At 38.6% G+C, this 18,869-nt stretch overlaps 1 protein-coding gene across 4 annotated transcripts in view; it reads right to left on the bottom strand.

The window, feature by feature from the left end:
* The window catches only part of ttll7 (tubulin tyrosine ligase-like family, member 7), a 77,432-nt gene that overhangs the window by 42,999 nt on the left and 15,564 nt on the right, over window positions 1-18,869 (bottom strand). For all 4 annotated transcript variants that reach the window (XM_088349286.1, XM_088349284.1, XM_088349283.1 and 1 more), the window contains exons 5-9: window positions 18,777-18,844; window positions 16,941-17,099; window positions 4,737-4,953; window positions 3,762-3,926; window positions 2,672-2,830 (exon numbers count right to left, since the gene is read on the bottom strand). In XM_088349286.1, coding sequence (XP_088205412.1) covers window positions 2,672-2,830; window positions 3,762-3,926; window positions 4,737-4,953; window positions 16,941-17,099; window positions 18,777-18,844 — 768 coding nt within the window. The remainder of the gene's footprint in view (window positions 1-2,671; window positions 2,831-3,761; window positions 3,927-4,736; window positions 4,954-16,940; window positions 17,100-18,776; window positions 18,845-18,869) is intronic.

Below are 18,869 nucleotides of genomic sequence, written 5' to 3'. Positions count from 1 at the left end.
ATAGTCGTGGGCGGCAGGAAAGCTGGTCGATAGCCGGGACGGGAGAGCAAGGGCGGTAACGAGTCCAGAAAAAAAGTGGGCAACAAATATCAGGCAGGAAACAGGGCAAAACAGGTCGATGGCCGGGACAGAAGAGCAGGGAAGAAACGGGTCCAGAAACAGGTAACAGGCAGAAGAAAACAGGGCAGGAGATTGTCGGAAGGTACGTAGCTTGCCTAGCAAAAGCGTAGGTTCGCACGACGGTCTGACAGCTTCCTCTTGGAAGCCGGGGGTTTAAAAGGAGTCAGGGAACCAATCAGCACTCAGGGCTGTTGGCGCCAACGGGGCAACCGCAGGCACCCCGAATCAGTAATCATGACAGTTAGCACAAAATAAAATGTTAGATAAAAGTGTTGGGTCTCACATGTTGTTGATTCTTAGAGAATATTTTGAATTTTTTGTTTATAAGTTTGAAGCCTGAAATATGGAGGGGCCAACACTTTTACAAGGAACTGTAAATAAGAATATGCAGCAGATTAGTCAAAATCAAGAGGGAACATTTGAGACGGGGAAAAATAACTTACGCCCCGTTTTGCAAGCAAGGGAAAGTGCAGAAATTAAAACAGAAAGGCGTCTAAAATCGATTTTGTGATAAGGAAAATCCCTCGATGAATGCAATTCATGCTTGAGGGCTTGCCAAAGGCTGTCGATTTAAGTAAGGCCCGTTTAAGCCCCGCCCCCCCGCACGAATTGCCATGCACCTTACAAGTTAAACGATAAAATCGAGTTAATTTCAGAGAACGATATGAGGGAGCTTCTGGATTCTCGCGGCTGCCTCTGACCAATTGTTTTAATTCGACAATAACAGTTTTGGAAAACTACTCAGTCCGACCACTTTAATTGTAAAAAACCTGTTAAAGTAATTCAATGGAAGGAAGGAAGGAAGGAAGGAAGGAAGAAAGGAAGGAAGGAAGGAAGGAAAGAAGGAAGGAAGGAAGGAAGGTAGGTAGGTAGGTAGATAGATAGATAGCCGGTTCTCTAAAAAGAGACGGACTTCCTTTCACTACACAACTACCACGGAATGATGCATGATGGGAAATCCCCAGGTGGCAGACGCATGCGCACAGTAGCATCAAAGCGCTCGCTTCGCTTGCAACGAAAAAAACGATACCGAGATAGAGGCTACCGGGGCGAACTCATTTGACTTGATGTATTTGCCGTTTCGTGATACCGGATGGTACCCATAATTGACAAATTTGCGTTGTTCCGTACAGATTTCCTTGTACGTTATACACGTCTTAAAATGCATGATAAACGTACTTTGTACGGCAAAAACGTACAGCTTGACAGGTATGAATTTGATTATTTCCCCTGATTTATCAATTTATAACTATGGAATTATTCACAGGAAATGACTCAACCAGCCCCCCTGCATGTAAATGTCCCCACTCGCGGCGCAAACGTAACTAAAACGTTGTATCTAATTTTTTTCGGGAAATGCAATAAAACAGTACGAAGCATTTGCACTTTGTATGTGCACAGACTGTACGAATCAAGGAGACTGTGCCTTTACAGTATATATGGTACTTCGTTTTGGATTTGTTGGTCATTTTGTTTTTTGAAAGAAAAATTGGGGGAATATAGCCTACTATCTCTGCTTTAAACCGCACAATCATTGGATAAAGAGAGAAGATGTTTTTTTGGAGTTTGTCATTAGGGTGAAAAGGTGGGTCCTGACAGATGGTTCGCGCCTCGGCCGAGACATACCTAATTGGTATAATGGCGGCGCCCTCTGTTGGCTGCGGCTGCATCGACTCGCTACAAAGGGTCAGGTGTATCGACATTTCGTTCTTACAAAGAATGACAATACAAAGGAAATTATTATTATTATTATTATTAATTATTTGATACATTTGACTGTAAAGGATTTTATATGGTTGAATACAAGTTACATTTATTGAGTTTAATGCTGTAGTTATTTACTGACTGGGCCTTTATTCAATGAGCAGTGAAAGTTCGGGGCAGGCATGAGTGGTGGAAGATGTTGTTTACAGAACGGGATGTACTGCTGATAAGATAATCCAGACGGAGGACGGCAGGCGTTGTTTTGAGATTAAGGCCCTGATGAGGTAGAAACGCTCGGTGTTGTTTTGAGCATTCCAGACATCGCGACGCTCTTCTCCGAGATGGTGAAGCCCAGGGGGGCTTCGTTGGCACACCCATGGGAGGAGTCGGCACGCCATTGTGCAGGGAGCAGATGGCCAATAGGAGAGAGCTAAAAGACTTCAGAAGAGGGCTTCCCAGAGAATCCAACGACACTAATTCGTCAGTTTTCTATGGAGTACACTTAGTTAAATTGTTAAAGAAATTAAATCTGCCCCCGTGTGGAAATGTCGGCTTTCCTGTTCATCTTTTCCGTCAAGAAACGAGCGCGCATGAATTGTTGGGTGAATGTAGGTTGTGTTAGGTTAATGGAGTCAGATAACTAATTCGAACAATTTGGTAAACAGTACAATTTGATATTTAATTCCCAACAGTCCTAAAGTCAGACCAGCTCAGAACCACTGGTTTCACACTTTCACAGTATGTAAACTACAGATGAATTTACCGGCATATAAATTCAAATTTTCAAATAGAAAAAAAAAACAATCATGAAGCAGGCTGGCACAACAGGATGGAAAAAGTTAGTTACCTCGAGGAGCCACGGTTTGAGTTTTCGGTCCAGCATGATGTCGAATCCCAGAACTTCGAAGCAAACGCTATCGCTACCCGGCGGCTGCCCGGGTCGGCACATTCGATAAGCGTGAAGCACATGCGGTTCCGCCACGATCAGCGTCTTCACTACCACTTCCTGTTGAAAGCACGTGTACAAACTAATTAAGCGCATTTTAGTTAACTCATTTGAGGATGATACAAACTAATATATATATATATATATATATATATATACCATCTCATCAGCTGCTCCACTTATCCTCACTAGGGTCGCGGGGGTGCTGGAGCCCATCCCAGCAATCATCGGGCAGTGGGCAGGGGACACCCTGAACTGGTTGCCAGCCAATCGCAGGGCACACAGGGACAGACAACTCGCTCGCTCATTCACACCTAGGGACAATTTGGACCGGCCAATCCACCTGAAATGCATGTCTTTGAAATGTGGGAGGAAACCGGAGTGCCCGGAGGAAACCCACGCAAGCACGGGGAGAACATACAAACTCCGCACAGTAAGTCCGGTAGCTGGATTTGAACCCACACAGGAGGTTCCCAAGACCTTAGAACAAGCGCTAACCACTGCGCCGCCGTGCTGCCCATATATATAAATATATACATATATATATATATATATATATATATATATATATATATATATATATATATATATATATATACATATACAACCAGTTATGGGTGTCCCCTGCCCACTGCCTGAGGATAGCTGGGATGGGCTCCAGCACCTCCGCAACCCTATTAAGGATAAGCGAAGCAGCTAATGGATGAATGGATATATATAATATATTATATATATAATTATGTATTGTATGTATAATTTTTTTTAAACAAAAGCATGGAAAATGTGAAAATACGTAATAAGAACAATATAATGTTCCTAAGTATAAAAATGTAGAAAAATTTTAATATGATTGTTAATGCATAGATTTTAAAGAACAGAACGTGGACATTTCACAATGACAATGCATTTTCGGCTGTTATTGAGCAAATATTTTGAATTGATGTCTTTTTTACACGAAAAATGTAAATTAAAAATACAAGTGATCACGTACCGATACGTCGTTCCAGAACTTGGCGACATCGTAAGCGTTGGCACTGAGGAATTGTGCGAACCAGCCCATGGACCTTTTGCTGCCTTTGTCCACCGTCTGGTCCCGCTCGAAGTTTTGGTTGTGCTTGTTGACCGAATAGTTGGTCAGGTGCATGTACAGTTGGCCCTGAACAAAGACCACACCCAAATCCAGATCTTGTTGTAATAACATTCATAAAAAAGACCAAAATGCATTTGCATATTTTTCTTGATTTATTCTTAATCCATTCATTTGTAATGTGTCATGGTTGTTTCGTTATATCTTATATATTGTTAATTAACATTTTGTTGTGAGATACTGAGTTGCTCGACATGAATGAGGTTTATGATAAGAAAAGTTCAAAAATGAAGTCGCTTGGACGTTGACTGTAGAAGGAAAAAATACATGCAAATATAATGAAGCAGAATAATACATTTTCTTATTCAAATTATGAATTCATTTTCTCCATTAAATTATTGTCAGTAATATACTGATTAGAGGGATCACCACAAACCTGTCTTTTTTCATTTTCTCCTTTTATAATTCCTTTTTTTCTTAACTCCTTTATACAACATAATAATTCGTAATATAATGCATCAAAGCAAGTGAGCCGTTTGAAAGCCAGTTATCTGAAAAAGAGACGGACTTTCTTTCACTACACAACTACTACATGAAATCCGAGGCGGCAGATGCATGCGCACAGTAGCATTAAACTGCTTGCTTCGTTTGCAACGAAAAAAAAACGATTCAGAGATAGAGGTTACCGCGGCGAACTCGTTTGACTTGATTGATTTGCGTTGGTCAGTTCGTGAGAACAACTCCAGAAATCGTGTTGTTTTGTTTACTATGACCCTTAAAAATGGCATTAATTGATAGTATGTATCATTTTCAGTAGAACAACCCAAAAAGATGAATCGACCCCGGAAAAAAGTAGAGGTAAAGAGGGGGCAGTCTGACCAGGTTTTCGTCGTTAGGCGTGTGATATTTCTCGGTGCCCAACCGCACCAGACCGTCGTTGTAGAGGAAAACCCGTAGAGGGTCGCAGGAAGTGAGCAGGACGTAGACCCGGAGATCGAACTTGAAGCCGTCCATCAGGAAAGGTTTATCCAGGTACTCCTGCACGATCAGATGCTCGTGCGCCGCCAACTTCTCGCAGTTGCGCACCAGAGAGATCCTGAGGGGACCCGGGGGCCACAAATTAATCCTCCGGGGGGGAAATTGGGTTGTCGTAAAGACCGGGAGGTAATTAGAAAAATGAAAGATTATGATGAAAACCATGATCGATGACACCGTCTCATCCAAGATGGATTTTTTTAAAAAGCTTCCTACGAGGTGAAACGATTCGCCGATGATCAAACTAGCCGTGAAATTATTTTTACTACTTTTTGGAAATGATAATTCACCAAACTTCACTTTCTCGGGAAAATATAACCTGATTTTTTGGCGGAGTTCAAAAGGAAAAATATATTAGTGTGCAGTACAGTCATCCTGTATCGCAGTTTACTCTTTGGCTCGTTCGCGGGTAATCATTATGCATTGTTTTCTGCATGGGGATTGGCTAAACAGTCACCCCGCCCGTTTTCTGCATGTGTCTGCTTGTGCGACGTAAAACAGCAAGCTGAACCTACACATACGCATTCATCTTTTTCAATATTTAGTGTCTCATCATGTCAAAAAAAATCTGGAACGACAAAAGCACCAATAGGCAGAGGAAGATGCTTTCTAACGCCAACAAAGTTGCACTTCTCGACATGCAAAAGATAGCTGAATATGATAAACATTTCCAAAGTAGATAGTATGAATAAGAATCTGACCCTTGTGTTGAATTATTCTTTTTTCCTAATTTATTTTATTCATATATTTGTACCGTAAATTCCGGACTATAAGCCGCTACTTTTTCCCCAAACTTTCAACCCTGCGGCTTATTCAGTGATGCGGCCAATTTGTGTAATTTTTCTAACGGCCGCCAGAGGCGCTCGAGTACAATAGGTAAGATTTAGACCGGTGGAATATACGCGCCGAAGAAGACTGCAACTTCACTAAAACTGGCCGCATGCGAAAGGCAACTTTTTCGCAAGTCTGCCAGTGGATCCTGACAGCGTGGGGCAGCATCAAAAAATCCACCATCACCAACGGGTTCTGAAAAGCCGGTCTGCTGCATGACGGATAGGAGGGCACAGAATCAGGAGTGGATGAAAGTTCCAGCGACAGTGACAGCGCGAGTCCGGCTGTGGGAGCGTGGGACGACGTCTATATGACAACATTTCTTTCCGACACTGAGGAAGACGACTTTGATGGCTTCAGTTGTAAGGAGGAAGATGAGGACGGTTTACCGTGATTTTTACAAGTACGGTATGTTTTTTTACCAGACATGTTTACTGTGTTGCGAGTTTTGCTAGCGTGTTGCTACCATTAACGGGCACCGTTTGGGATGAAAGTTATATTATTATTATTATTATTAAGGCTTTGAAAACTCTCTCTGTGTACCGTCTTCCTTTGTAAACATGTGTAGCCATGTATAATATGTATTTGAAACTGTATATTTTGTAATGTATTTATTTCAGACACTTATTCTGATATGTTTTGCACGGGCAAATTAAAAAAGAGGGGCGGAGCAAACGTGGGCTGACGGGAAGTGGGGTAAGGTGAGACCTGTTTGTTGTCGCGGCGGACAATAGTGGATATATATTTTTCCCACCCTTACCTTTGGAAATATACACTTTTTTTCCTTGGATTATTTTCAACAGGTACCCGGACTCAAACCTTAAGTACCGGTATCATTTCCCTTTAATTTTGCCGGCTGTGATTTTTGGACTGTGTACTTCAATGAAGGACATTTAGTTTCAATCGCGTGATTTAAAGTCGGGTGTGGATTAATTTTGTGTTTGGGTTACATTTTTTTGATGTGGGAGCATGCGGCTTATATACAGGTGCGGCTTGTGTACACACAATTCAGTATTCCTCTTAAAATGTGGTGGGTGCGGCTTATAATTAGGTGCGCTCTATAGTCCGGAATTTAGTTTGTTTTTTTCCCTCTATTTCTGCAGCACTTTCGATTCTCTTGATAATCGTCAACTTTGTAGCTTTTGACTGTTTCATTTCATTCTTTTTGATCATGAGGCAATGTTCAATAAAAAATACGGTTTGGAAAAAAAGGTAAAATCCTTTTCTTATAAAAAGTTTAACCCCGTACCCTTCCTGTAAAATCCTAAAATCCCAATTTACGACATACCCAAAGAAAAATGAAAGCTGTTCTTAAACCTTTTGGAGAATATGGACAGTTTTGGTCTATTTTGAAAGGTAACATAATGAAGTTTTGTCCCAAACTAAAATGCAAGTGCCAATAACATTGAGAAATTTGAGTTGGAATACACAGAAATAGACAGTTTTTATTCTCACCTGATATTTTTGTTTTGCACTCAAATGGCTGCATATGAGTGGAACAGTGGCATCTAAGCTGGAAAACAGCTGAGACAATATCTTGAAGCCTTACCCGGCGCCTTGTCAAATTTGACCACAATTTGAAAAACTAAACATTATCTTTTACAGTTTTCTAAGAGTAGGTCAAGGGCATTTCCATAAGTGGCCATTTGGAGACGACCAGTTCACAGCATTAAAACCTTTGCAATTGTATAGAATTACTTCGGCCACACTTTTTAGACATTTTAACAGAGTTGTAAATGTTTGACTTCTCTTTCCAGAAGTCCTTCAATGATTGTGCACACTTTCGCATAATATTAGTGCGTAAAAATGAATCACGATGATTGATCATTTGAAACAGTTACTAATAGCTAAATACATTTATAGCTTAAGTAGCCGATCTATGTTTTATCAATACAGGCCCCTATAGGCTAATGCGGGCGGTTGACATGAAATAAAGCCTTTTATAGGCCGAGACCATACCAGCTACCATACCATTCATCAATTATTGCAGAAAATATCAAAACTTGAAACACACACGCACACACGCACACACGCTTCTTTAATATATTTGCCATCAGCAAATGTTTTCTGTGCTTTGCTATGCAGTGAGCAATGTGATAACTTGCTTCAGTGGTGGTATTTTTAGCAGTGACAAAGGTTTTCAGGGTCAGTGTTTGTTTGCCGTACCTGGACACAGCGCGTTTTAATGTGTCTGCCTTCAATTCATGTTCATGTTTAGTCTCGTTTTTTTTTCCTGTTTGTAGGCAATAGCGTTTGTTTTGGAGTATATATTTTACACGTATGGATTCACTTGGGACAATCCTTGATCTAACGAGTCCATGTTTTCAGAGAATCATCTCATGAGCTTACTAACAGGGAATAACGCTATTGATGAGCTATCCCGGCTTTGTAGTTTTTAGGTAGCTTGTTTCAGACTGAACGTGAAGTTTCGGTGTTGAGAGCAATCCCAAGAGTTTAAGCTTTCCAGTGATACGGCGTATTTCAGTGACTGATGGCATTGTAAAATCATGTTTTTGTTTCTCAGGAGTCAGGACGCCGGAGTGTTAAGGGTTTAATCGATTTTGTCCATTTGTTGTTGCAGCCCAACCAGACATTATTCACAAAATAAAATCTCCTATTCCCAAATTCCAAAGTTACCCACTTTGGCATTTCTGATATAAGTGCATACATATACAGTGGAACCTCGCTAGTTCATGGTTCCACTTTTGCGGGTTCAGAGCTTCGCAGGTCTAAAAAATATACCTTACCTTCTCAATAAAAGCATTTATTGACTTGACGCCTTATGTCAACTGAGGACACGGTGTGAACACTCTTATTGTGAAGGGGAGGGGGAGGCCCTGACACAATGCTTAGTCATGGTGAGTTACCGCTTCGCTCACCCCCCCTCCTTTAACTCCTCCCACCTCAACCCCTTCTTATGTGGCGCTCAGTTTATCAAGGAGGAACTCGGCGACGCTACGTAAGTATATTCTCTTCTGTCACATTTCATCTCAAGTTTGACTTTATTATACCAAAAGTGAGCGGTTGTTTGTGCTACCTAAACACGGCTAATTGTGTGTGGTTTCGTGTATTTGTTGTAAAAGCCGTTCGATGCCGCTAGCTAAAGTATGTTGTTATTGTCAGAAGGTGGCTCTTTCACTGTCATTAAAATGAACACAGACCATTTTTTTAACTGTTGTTTCCCAAAACGCTTCACAAACACTCATCAAATATTACATTTTCACTGTTTTTATTTTCAATATGTAACCGGTAGTGTTAACAAGCGAAATAAGCTGCGATGGCTGCATGTGGTTGAGAGCGGTTAATACAATCATACTGAAGGGTTCGTAGGGGTTTTGCCGCAGTCCTATTCCGTGTACATACAACATATTTTACAGTTGGTTTTTTTTTGGTTATAACATGAATTTCACTCTCTCTCTCACTACCCGTATTCTATATGGTGTACTGTATACAGGGGGGTATACTGTATACCTGTATACGTTTTATTAAGCATTTTTGAAGGGGCGCCGCTACTTTGCGGATTTTCAGTTTTCGCGGGTGGTCTTGGTCCCCATTAACCGCGATAACCGAGGGATTACTGTATAATATAATCCCCTCCATCAAGGCACCGCATGCGACCAATTTAGTCTCGCTTGACTTAAACGATGAGCGATGGGGACGAAGTTCTGCGTTTACTGCTCGAGGGCTTTTCAACAAAAGAGCCACTGGCGAACTTGTATGCCCATCCCCCCCAACGCTATAAAAAGCCGTAGTGACTGGAGAGCAAAAGGAAATTGAATTAGCAGCCGGCTAACGTGAAAACCGAGCTGCTATTTACCTCAGCGCATTTTTTCACACAATATTTTCCAGATCCTCACACAGAATTTACCTTAAACGGCTGGGTAATGAAGGATTTTATACATTTGACTATAAAGGATTTTATATGATTGAATAAAAGTTACATTTATTGAGTTGAATGCTGTGGTTATTTACTGACTGTGCTTTTATTCAATGAGCAGTGAAAGTTCAGGGCAGGCAGGAGTGGTGGAAGATGTTGTTTACAGAACGGGAAGTACTGCTGATAAGATAATCAGCACATCCAGACGGAGGACGGCAGGCGTTGTTTTGAGGACAAGGCCCTGATGACGTAGAAACGCTCGGTGTTGTTTTGAGTATTCCAGACATCGCGACGCCCAGCGGGGGACTTCCTTGGCACGCCCATGGGAGGAGTCGGCACGCCATTATGCGGGGAGAAGATGGTGAATAGGAGAGAGCTGAAGGACTTCAGAAGAGGGCTACCCAGAGACTCCAACGACACTAATTCGGCCATTTTGGATGGAGTACACTTAGTTAAATTGTGTGAAAATGTCGGATTTCTTGTTCATCCTTTCCCTCAAGAAACGAGCGAGCATGAATTGTTGGGTGAACAGTAATCAACGTGTCTCGTTCTACATGAATGGCCGGGTTATCGACGTGTCTTGTTTTTCTTAAAGGACCACGGTATAGGTGTGACATGTTCTACTTAAAGGGCCAGCAAATCAACATGTGTAATTGCACGTAAAGGGACAATTTATCAACGTGTCTCATACTACATAAAGTGCCAGGAAATTTATGTGTCTCGTTCTACCTATAAGGACAGGTTATCGACCTGTCTTGTTTTACTTAAGGAGCCAGCCAATCGACAAGTGTTGTTTTACCCAAAAGGCCAAGTAATCAATGTGTCTTGATCTACTTAAAGGGACAGTTAATTATCATGTCTCTTACTTTTTAAAGACCAGGCAATCGACGTGTCTCGTTTTACCTAAAACGCCAGATTATTGATGTGGCTAAGTCTACTTTAAGGGCTGGGTATTCAACTTGTCTCGGACTACTTAAAGCAGGGGTGTCAAACTCATTTTAACTCGGGGGCCACGCGATAGAACAAACATTCTGTCGCGGGCCGGACGAGTAGATTAAATAGAAAGAAAAAGAGGGATAAAGAAATAAGAGAAAGAGGGAGGGAAAAGGAGAGAGGGCGGGACAAAGAAAGAAAAAGAGACAGAGGGAGAGAGCGTGAGAAACAAAAGATAAAAAGTCGTGAGAGGGGGAAAAGAAAGGGAGAGGAAGAAAGAAATCCAAAGAGAAATAGAAAGACAGAAGGAGAGAAAAGAGAAAAGAAAGCGCGAAGGGTAGGAAGAGAGAAAGAGAAAAGAGAGAAAAGGTCAAAAGGAAGTTAGAGCATTTGAGGTTAAAAAGACACAGAGAGAGAAAGAGACAAAGACAGAGTGGGAGAAAAGGGGTGGAAAAGAAAGAGAGAGAGAGAGAGAGAGAGATAAATAAATACAAGTACAGTGTCTTTGTGAGAGGCACCTGGCTTTGGCAACATCAAGTTGACATATTTCAACATGCAGCTTGTTTTCCTCTTGCGCTTCTCTGAGTGTTGTCTCGCGGGCCGGAATCAATCCCCTAGCGGGCCTGATCTGGCCCGTGGGCCGCCTGTTTGACACCTGTGACTTAAAGAGACGGGAAATTGACATGTCTCGTACTACCTAAAGAGGTCAGGTGATGAACTTGTCTCGCACAACTCAAAAGGCAAGGTAATCATCATTTATCGTTCTACTTAACGACGAGTTCACTGTCATGTCTCATACTACTTAAAGGGCCAGGCAATTAAGGTGTCTCGTCTACCTAAAGGACCAGAATATTGATGCTCATTTTAACATAAAGGACCAGATTACTGACGTACAGTGGAACCTCGGTTTTCGAACGCCTCTCAGTTCGAACAAATCGGTTCTTGACCAAAAATTTCGAGAAATTCTTTCTTCGCTTTTCGTTCAAAAAATCGGAGTCCGAACGCCAGTACGCTAGGGGCGATGCTGAGCGGCGTACGAGTGTAGATTGCCCCCACCCCTCGTGAAGAACTGTTGTCACGTGAGCGCGCACTTCTTTTTGCTTTCGTTTTTAACATCGGTGAACGGAGTGTTTTAACCCCTAATTATGCCTCGGAAGAAGGTCGGTGCAAGCAGCAAAGTTGCTACCGGTGAAAAAAGAAGAGTAGTGCGTACAACTATTGCATTTAAGAAAGAAATCATAGCAAAATGAAGAAGGTGTGCGAGTTTCCCTTCTTTCGAGGGAATAGAGCATGGCTTCTGCAGACCACCACAAAGGTAAGAAATCCTATTCATAAATCTTTTCTTTATCCTTTAACCGCTCACCACTTGTTGTGGAGACCCCGGTGCTAAATGACGTGTAAACGACCTGATTTTTTTATTTTTACACGTTCATGTTAGAAAGATTACGCTAACGCGAACGTACGATTAGCCTGGGTTAGCTTCATGTTTACGTTCATGTTAAACATTCAGGGTGTTGGAACGGATTAAAATGATTTTACATTACTTTTAATGGCAAAAACGATTTTCGGTGATCGACCAAATCGGTTTTCTAATAGGGTTCTGGAACGGATTATGGTTGAGAACCGAGGTTCCACTGTATCTGCTTCTATCTAAGGGTCAGGTAATTGGTGTGTCTTGTATTACTTAAAGGGCCAGCAAATCAACGCTTCTCATTCTACTTAAAGGGCCGGATAATCAACTTGTCTCACACTACCCGAAGGACCAGATTATCAATGTGTCTCACTCCATTTAAAGGACCAGATTATTGACGTGTCCCTCATTCTACTTAAAGGGCCGAGTAATGAATTTGTCTCATAGTAATAAAAAGGACAGGTAATCTACATGTCTCGTTCTACTTAACGGGTAGAGTAATTCACATGTCCCATTCTACCTATATGGCTTGGTTATCGACGTGTCTTGGTCTACTTAAAGGGCCAGGCTATTGATTTGTCTAGGTCTACTTAAAGGTCTAGTTAATCGTCATGTCTCATACTACCGAAAGGGCCAGGCAATCGACGAGTCTCGTTCAAACCCAAAGTGCCAGATAATCGACGTGCCCCGTTCTACTAAAAAAGCCGGGTAATCGACTTGTCTCCTTCTACTAAAACGGCCAGGTTATCGACGTGTCTTGTTCTATTTAAAGGGACAGTTAATCATCATGTCTCATACTATTTAAAGGGCCAGGCAATCGACAAGTCTCGTTCAAACCCAAAGCGCCAGATTATCGACGTGCCCCGTTCTACTAAAAAAGACGGGTAATGAACTTGTCTGCTTCTACTAAAATGGCCAGGTTATCGACGTGTCTTGTTCTACTTAAAGGGACAGTTAATCATCATGTCTCATACTATTTAAAGGGCCAGGCAATCGACGAGTCTCGTTCAAACCCAAAGCGCCAGATAATCGACGTGCTCCGTTCTACTAAAAAAGACGGGTAATCAACTTGTCTCCTTCTACTAAAATGGCCAGGATATCAACGTGTCTTGTTCTACTTAAAGGGACAGTTAATCATCGTGTCTCATACTATTTAAAGGGCCAGGCAATCGACGAGCCTCGTTCAAACCCAAAGCGCCAGATAATCGACGTGCTCCGTTCTACTAAAAAAGCCGGGTAATCGACTTGTCTCCTTCTACTAAAATGGCCAGGTTATCGACATGTCTTGTTCTACTTAAAGGGACAGTTAATCATCATGTCTCATACTATTTAAAGGGCCAGGCAATCGACGAGTCTCATACTAGTTAAAGGGTCAAGCATTCGTTATGTCTAGTTCCTTTTAAAGAGCCGGTAACTGAAAGGGCTCTGCGCCAAATAAGTCATCGCCGTTTAGCACGCCATAAATCATGCCAAGAGCACTTATAGAGCCGTGTTTTTTTTTCCGTGGCAGGTTGTGAAGCACTCTGTTTTTTCAGCCAAAGTTGGCAACTTTAAAGTAAATACACAAAAAGTCGAGCGCATTAAGAACAGAAAGAAAAATTGAAGGATACAAGGACCACTTTCATTTTTTCCCCCTGTAATTTACCAAGCACGCCCATTTTTGTATTATTTTAAAAGGAAACCCAAATAGATTGAGTTAAGAATTGGAGAAAAACAACATTTAAAACTGTTAACAGTTTAAAAAGCTAACACACTTCATTTAGAATCAAATGTCACACTTACCCATTCACACACACACATACACTCACACACCAATAGCGGCCATTCAAGGCGGCGACCTGCTTTATTGGGGGCATTAAGGATTCAGTGTGGGCGGCAGTAGCTCAGGAGGTAGAGCGATCGTTTTAGGATTAAGGGATCCCAGTTCGAATCCCGGCTTGTCCGTGTTACATGCCGAAGTGTCCTTGGGTAAGACACTGAACCCCCAATACCCCCAATAAGCAGGTTAGCCCCTAACATGGCTGCACAGATCACGGCCGCTATTGGGAAATGTGAAGCACATTGTAAAGCGCTTTGGGAAGTCATTGACTTGAAAAGCGCTATAGAAATGCAGATCATTTCATTTCAGTGTCTTGCCCAAGGACACTTCGACATATCACACGGAGGAGCCGGGAATCGAACCTGCGATCTCTTGATCCCAAGACGAGCGCTCTAACTCCTGACCCATGTAAAGATTTGCAGCATGTAAAGCCAATCATGATTCATTTTGATGCACCATAATAATGCGCACAGTGTGCACAATCACGTATTCACTTCTAGTAAGACAAGTCAAACATTTACAACTCTTTCACAATCTCTAAAAACTGGTGGTCTACGAATGGCCACTTTTGGAAACGCCCAGACCTCCCATTAGAATAATGTGTTAAATCCAATGTTTAGTTTTTCAGATAGGGTTCTTATTTGACCTGGGACCAGGTAAGGCTTCACGCAATTAAAAAAATACGGTGTGAATCATGTATTTTGCGGAGGGACAAATATATATGCGCTTTACATATGTATTTTTTAATCTTGGATGTGTATTTATCAAGACATTTGATTATTAGATCCTGAGTAAATCACCAATATATTGCTTTTTGTGACAAATTTCTCCTCAATTCATCATGATGTATCAGGTAGAAAACAAAAAAAGAAAAGCGCTAAGTACAGCATCTTTTATCGTCTAAATATTTTATTCTAGAGATCAGTGAATGACAAGAGACGCAAATTAAACCACTAAGGAAAAATACAGAGAGCGCTAAATAAGGTATTTGCGCTGCAACATTGCTATCTAGTGGACAATTTTAGTACTACATATGACAAGCAACCTGAGCAATGATTTGCTTATTTTATATAGGAAAATTTATTTCTGGGTCAGTCTAATTTTTATGTCACTATATATCATCTGGAGCTTATTTTATGAGATTATTTTATCAGTCAGGTATTTTCAAACTTTGAAACTAACAAAATAATTACAAATACTAGTTTACAACGAATCTATTTTCCTACTGGATATTTATTTTTCTATTTTAAAATACTGTTTTTGAAAGAATGAGAAGAATAATAATAGAAATTCTACCAGTAAATAGCAGAATTTTGCTTATTAATTTTACCAGTCAGAATTCGACAACAGTATATTTTAGTCTATTTTTAAGATTGTGTTTTTAAATCAATCTTTTTGCAAAGAGGTATTCATTTATATTTAAATATTTAAATATATTTTATTTCATGATGATATTGGTTATATAAAAATACATAAACTGTTTATAATATCCATGCAATATATTTAATTTAATACAGTTAAAGTATTAGTTGTCCTATTTTATACTTATTTAAATTGTAAAAATCTTTATTTTTATAAGGATTATTTCAAATGAATCATAAAATATTTAAAAACTCTTATTCATATTTGAATATGCTTCATGTAATATTTTACATAAATATCTTTAACATAATAGTTTACATAAACTATATACCAATAAAAATAGCTAAATATAATTAAATATCAACATTTTTTGAATATCATTTTTAAGAGTCTAGCTATTACATTTATTTATATTTCTAACAAAACTGTATATTTGTATATAATCTTGTCAAGACTATTTATTTTTTATTTAAAACATTGTTTTTATTTTTTATAGAATTTACATGAATTATATACAAATAAAAAAATATTACTTATATTTAAACACTATTATTTATTGAATATTTCTACTATTTAACACTATAAATATTGATTTTATTTACTATTTATATATTCTTATTTTAAACAAAACTCACTAAATATATAATCTTGTCACACTTCATCTTATCTGTTTTGTTTAAACACATTTGATTTAACATTTAAAGAATTGGACATAAATTATATACAAATAAAAAATATTACTTATATTTGAATACTAATATTTATTGAATATTTCTACTATTTAACACTATAAATATTGATTTTATTTACTATTTATATATCCTTGTTTTAAACAAAACTCACCGAATAGTTAATCTTGTCACACTTCATTTTATTTATTTTGTTTGAACACATTTGATTTAACATTTAAAGAATTGGACATAAATTATATACAAATAAAAAATATTACTTACATTTAAATACTAATATTTATTGAATATTTCTACTATTTAACACTATAAATATTGATTTTATTTACTATTTATATATATCCTTGTTTTAAATAAAACTAACTAAATAGTTAATCTTCTCACACTTCATTGTATTTATTCTGTTTGAACACATTTGATTTAACATTTAAAGAATTAGACATAAATCATATACAAATAAAAAATACTACTTATATTTAAATACTAATATTTATTGAATATTTCTACTATTTAACACTATAAATATTGATTTCATTTACTATTTATATATTCTTATTTTAAACAAAACTCACTAAATATTTAATCTTGTCACACTTTGTTTAAACACATTTGATTTAACATTTAAAGAATTGGACTTAAATTATATACAAATTTAAAAACATATTCGTATTGTTAATTTTTGACATATCATTTATTAATAATATCCAACTATATTTTTTCAACAAAAGTACCTATTATTTGTAGGTAGATTTTAATTGTTGATGTTCTATTACGGTATCCTACGCCCAACTTGTATTACTTTTGTATTAAGTCAAGTCAAGTCATTTTTATTTGTATAGCCCTTAATCACAAAGAGTCTCAAAGTGCTGCACAGGTTGTTGCACAGACTATTATTTCAGACTATTATTACATCGTCCCCTGATCTGGAACCAACATGAGGGCAAGGAAAAACTCAAAAACCTCAACATGAGGAAAATAAAGAAACCTTGAGAAGGGACCATACTTTATTTATACTTTTCCCTTTGGTATTCCATCTTATGGGAAAAAAAATCAGTCGCAGCCGCTTGCGCTCCCTAATGGAGTTTTTTGTTTTGTTTCGTTTTGTTTTTTGTGACCTTGTACCTACCCATGTCCCATGGCACCGTTGGCCGGTTTGACAATGAAAGTCTTGTTCTTGCGTTTACGCCGCAACCCCATGACGTAATTTTGGAATTGCGTGTACTCGGCTGGAAAAATCCACGTTTTGGGGACGAAAGCGTATTCTTGCGATTGGCACTTGATCATTCTAGAAAGAAAAAAATAAGAAAAAAGATGACCATATTTTGCATTTTCGTCATTTCTCTGCCACGACGTGAAAATGGTGTCTCGTGTTGATTATGAGTGATTGAAATAGTACAGAATTTAGTTTGAGTTTCAGGCAATCTTATCATTATAAACTAGGAGCAATTGCCAGGTTCTAGGAATATATTGAGTGAATGTATTACCTCTAATATCAATTCATTTGCACAATTGTTGTGCCATTACTAACACTGTTTGTTATAGATCTACGTTTTGAGAATGAATTTGTCTCCTGGGATTGACACTTGAACTCAATTATATAATAATGTTTACATACCTGTAAACCTGTACGGTTTTTGCCGTACAAAGTACGTTTATTATGCATTTTAAGAGGTGTACGACGTACAAGAAAATCTGTACGGAAAAATGCAAATTTGTCAATTATGGGTACCATCCGGTAAACACCGACTATCATGAAACGGCAAATCAATCAAGTCAAACGAGTTCGCCGCGGAAGCCTCTATCTCGTTTTTTTTCGTTGCAAACGAAGCGAGCGGTTTGATGTATTGAAAGGAAGTCCGTCTCTTTTTAGAGAACCGGCTTTTTCGGCTCAACTCATTAAAGAGAGCCGTCTCTCAAACGGCTCACTTGCTTTGATGCGTTATATTACTATTAATTATTATGTTGTATAAAGAAGTTAAGAAAAAAAGGAAGTATAAAAGGAGAAAATGAAAAAAGACAGGTTTGTGGTTATCCCTTTAATCAGTGCATTACCAACAATAATTGAATGCAGAAAATGAATTCATAATTTGAATAAGAAAATGTATTATACTACTTAATTATATTTGCATGTATTTTTTTCTTCTACAGTGAACGTCCAAGCTACTTCATTTTTGAACTTTTTTTATAATAAACCTCATTCATGTCGAGCAACTCATTATTTCACAACAAAATGTTAATTAACAATATATATGATATAAAGAAACATATATACAATATAACATGTTAAACTACATAAATAAACACGTTTGAAAAAAAAAAATGGTGTAAGATTATTTTGTATTTTGTAAGGGAAAATACGACAGTTTGTAAGGGCATGGAGCCCTGGAGCTTGACAGGTATGTGTTTATGATTTCACATATAAGTCTCACCAGAGTATAAGTCGCACCCACGGCCAAACTAAGAAAAAAACACTTAAAATGTTCCCAAGACCTTTGGAACTGTACAATGACACAATATACATTTTAGCTTGTGTGTTGTTGTTTTTTTCCAACAGAGTGACATTCTATTTGTTTTCTCCCATCATATATAAAGAACAAGGTTCGATAAAAAAAAAAATAGCGACTACCATATAGTACGATAGTGATTACGAATATAGTACCTATATGTTCTTTTCTATTCAACTGACCCAAATACTGCTCAGAAAATTTCAAACTCTTTGACATACAACTCATTTTTAAAGTAATGGAAATAGTTACTTTCTGTGGTATGTAGTTTCTTAGACTATAGAGTAACTCACTTACCAACAAAGTTAGTTTTTGGAAGAAGTAGTGAGCAGGCATAATTATAACCTTTTACTTTTTTAAAGTAATGTGCCCAACACTGCTTACACTCCATAAAATATGGTAGTTTTTCACGAAATCATTTGCAGTACTCTCTAAATCCTTGAAAGAAGGAAACTTACTTGGCCATGTTGCGTGCCAAGCAGTCTTTTCGGCAAATTTCCCCCATCCCTGGAAAATGGTTAATTCTCTGCAGAGGGACAGAACGACAATGT

The sequence above is a fragment of the Urocampus carinirostris genome, chromosome 12, assembly GCF_059441175.1.
Source record: "Urocampus carinirostris isolate Australia breed hairy pipefish chromosome 12, RoL_Ucar_1.0, whole genome shotgun sequence".
NCBI classification, from domain to species: domain Eukaryota; kingdom Metazoa; phylum Chordata; class Actinopteri; order Syngnathiformes; family Syngnathidae; genus Urocampus; species Urocampus carinirostris.
The sequence above is the reverse complement of the archived record's forward strand: the minus strand, read 5'-3'. Positions and strand labels throughout refer to the sequence as shown.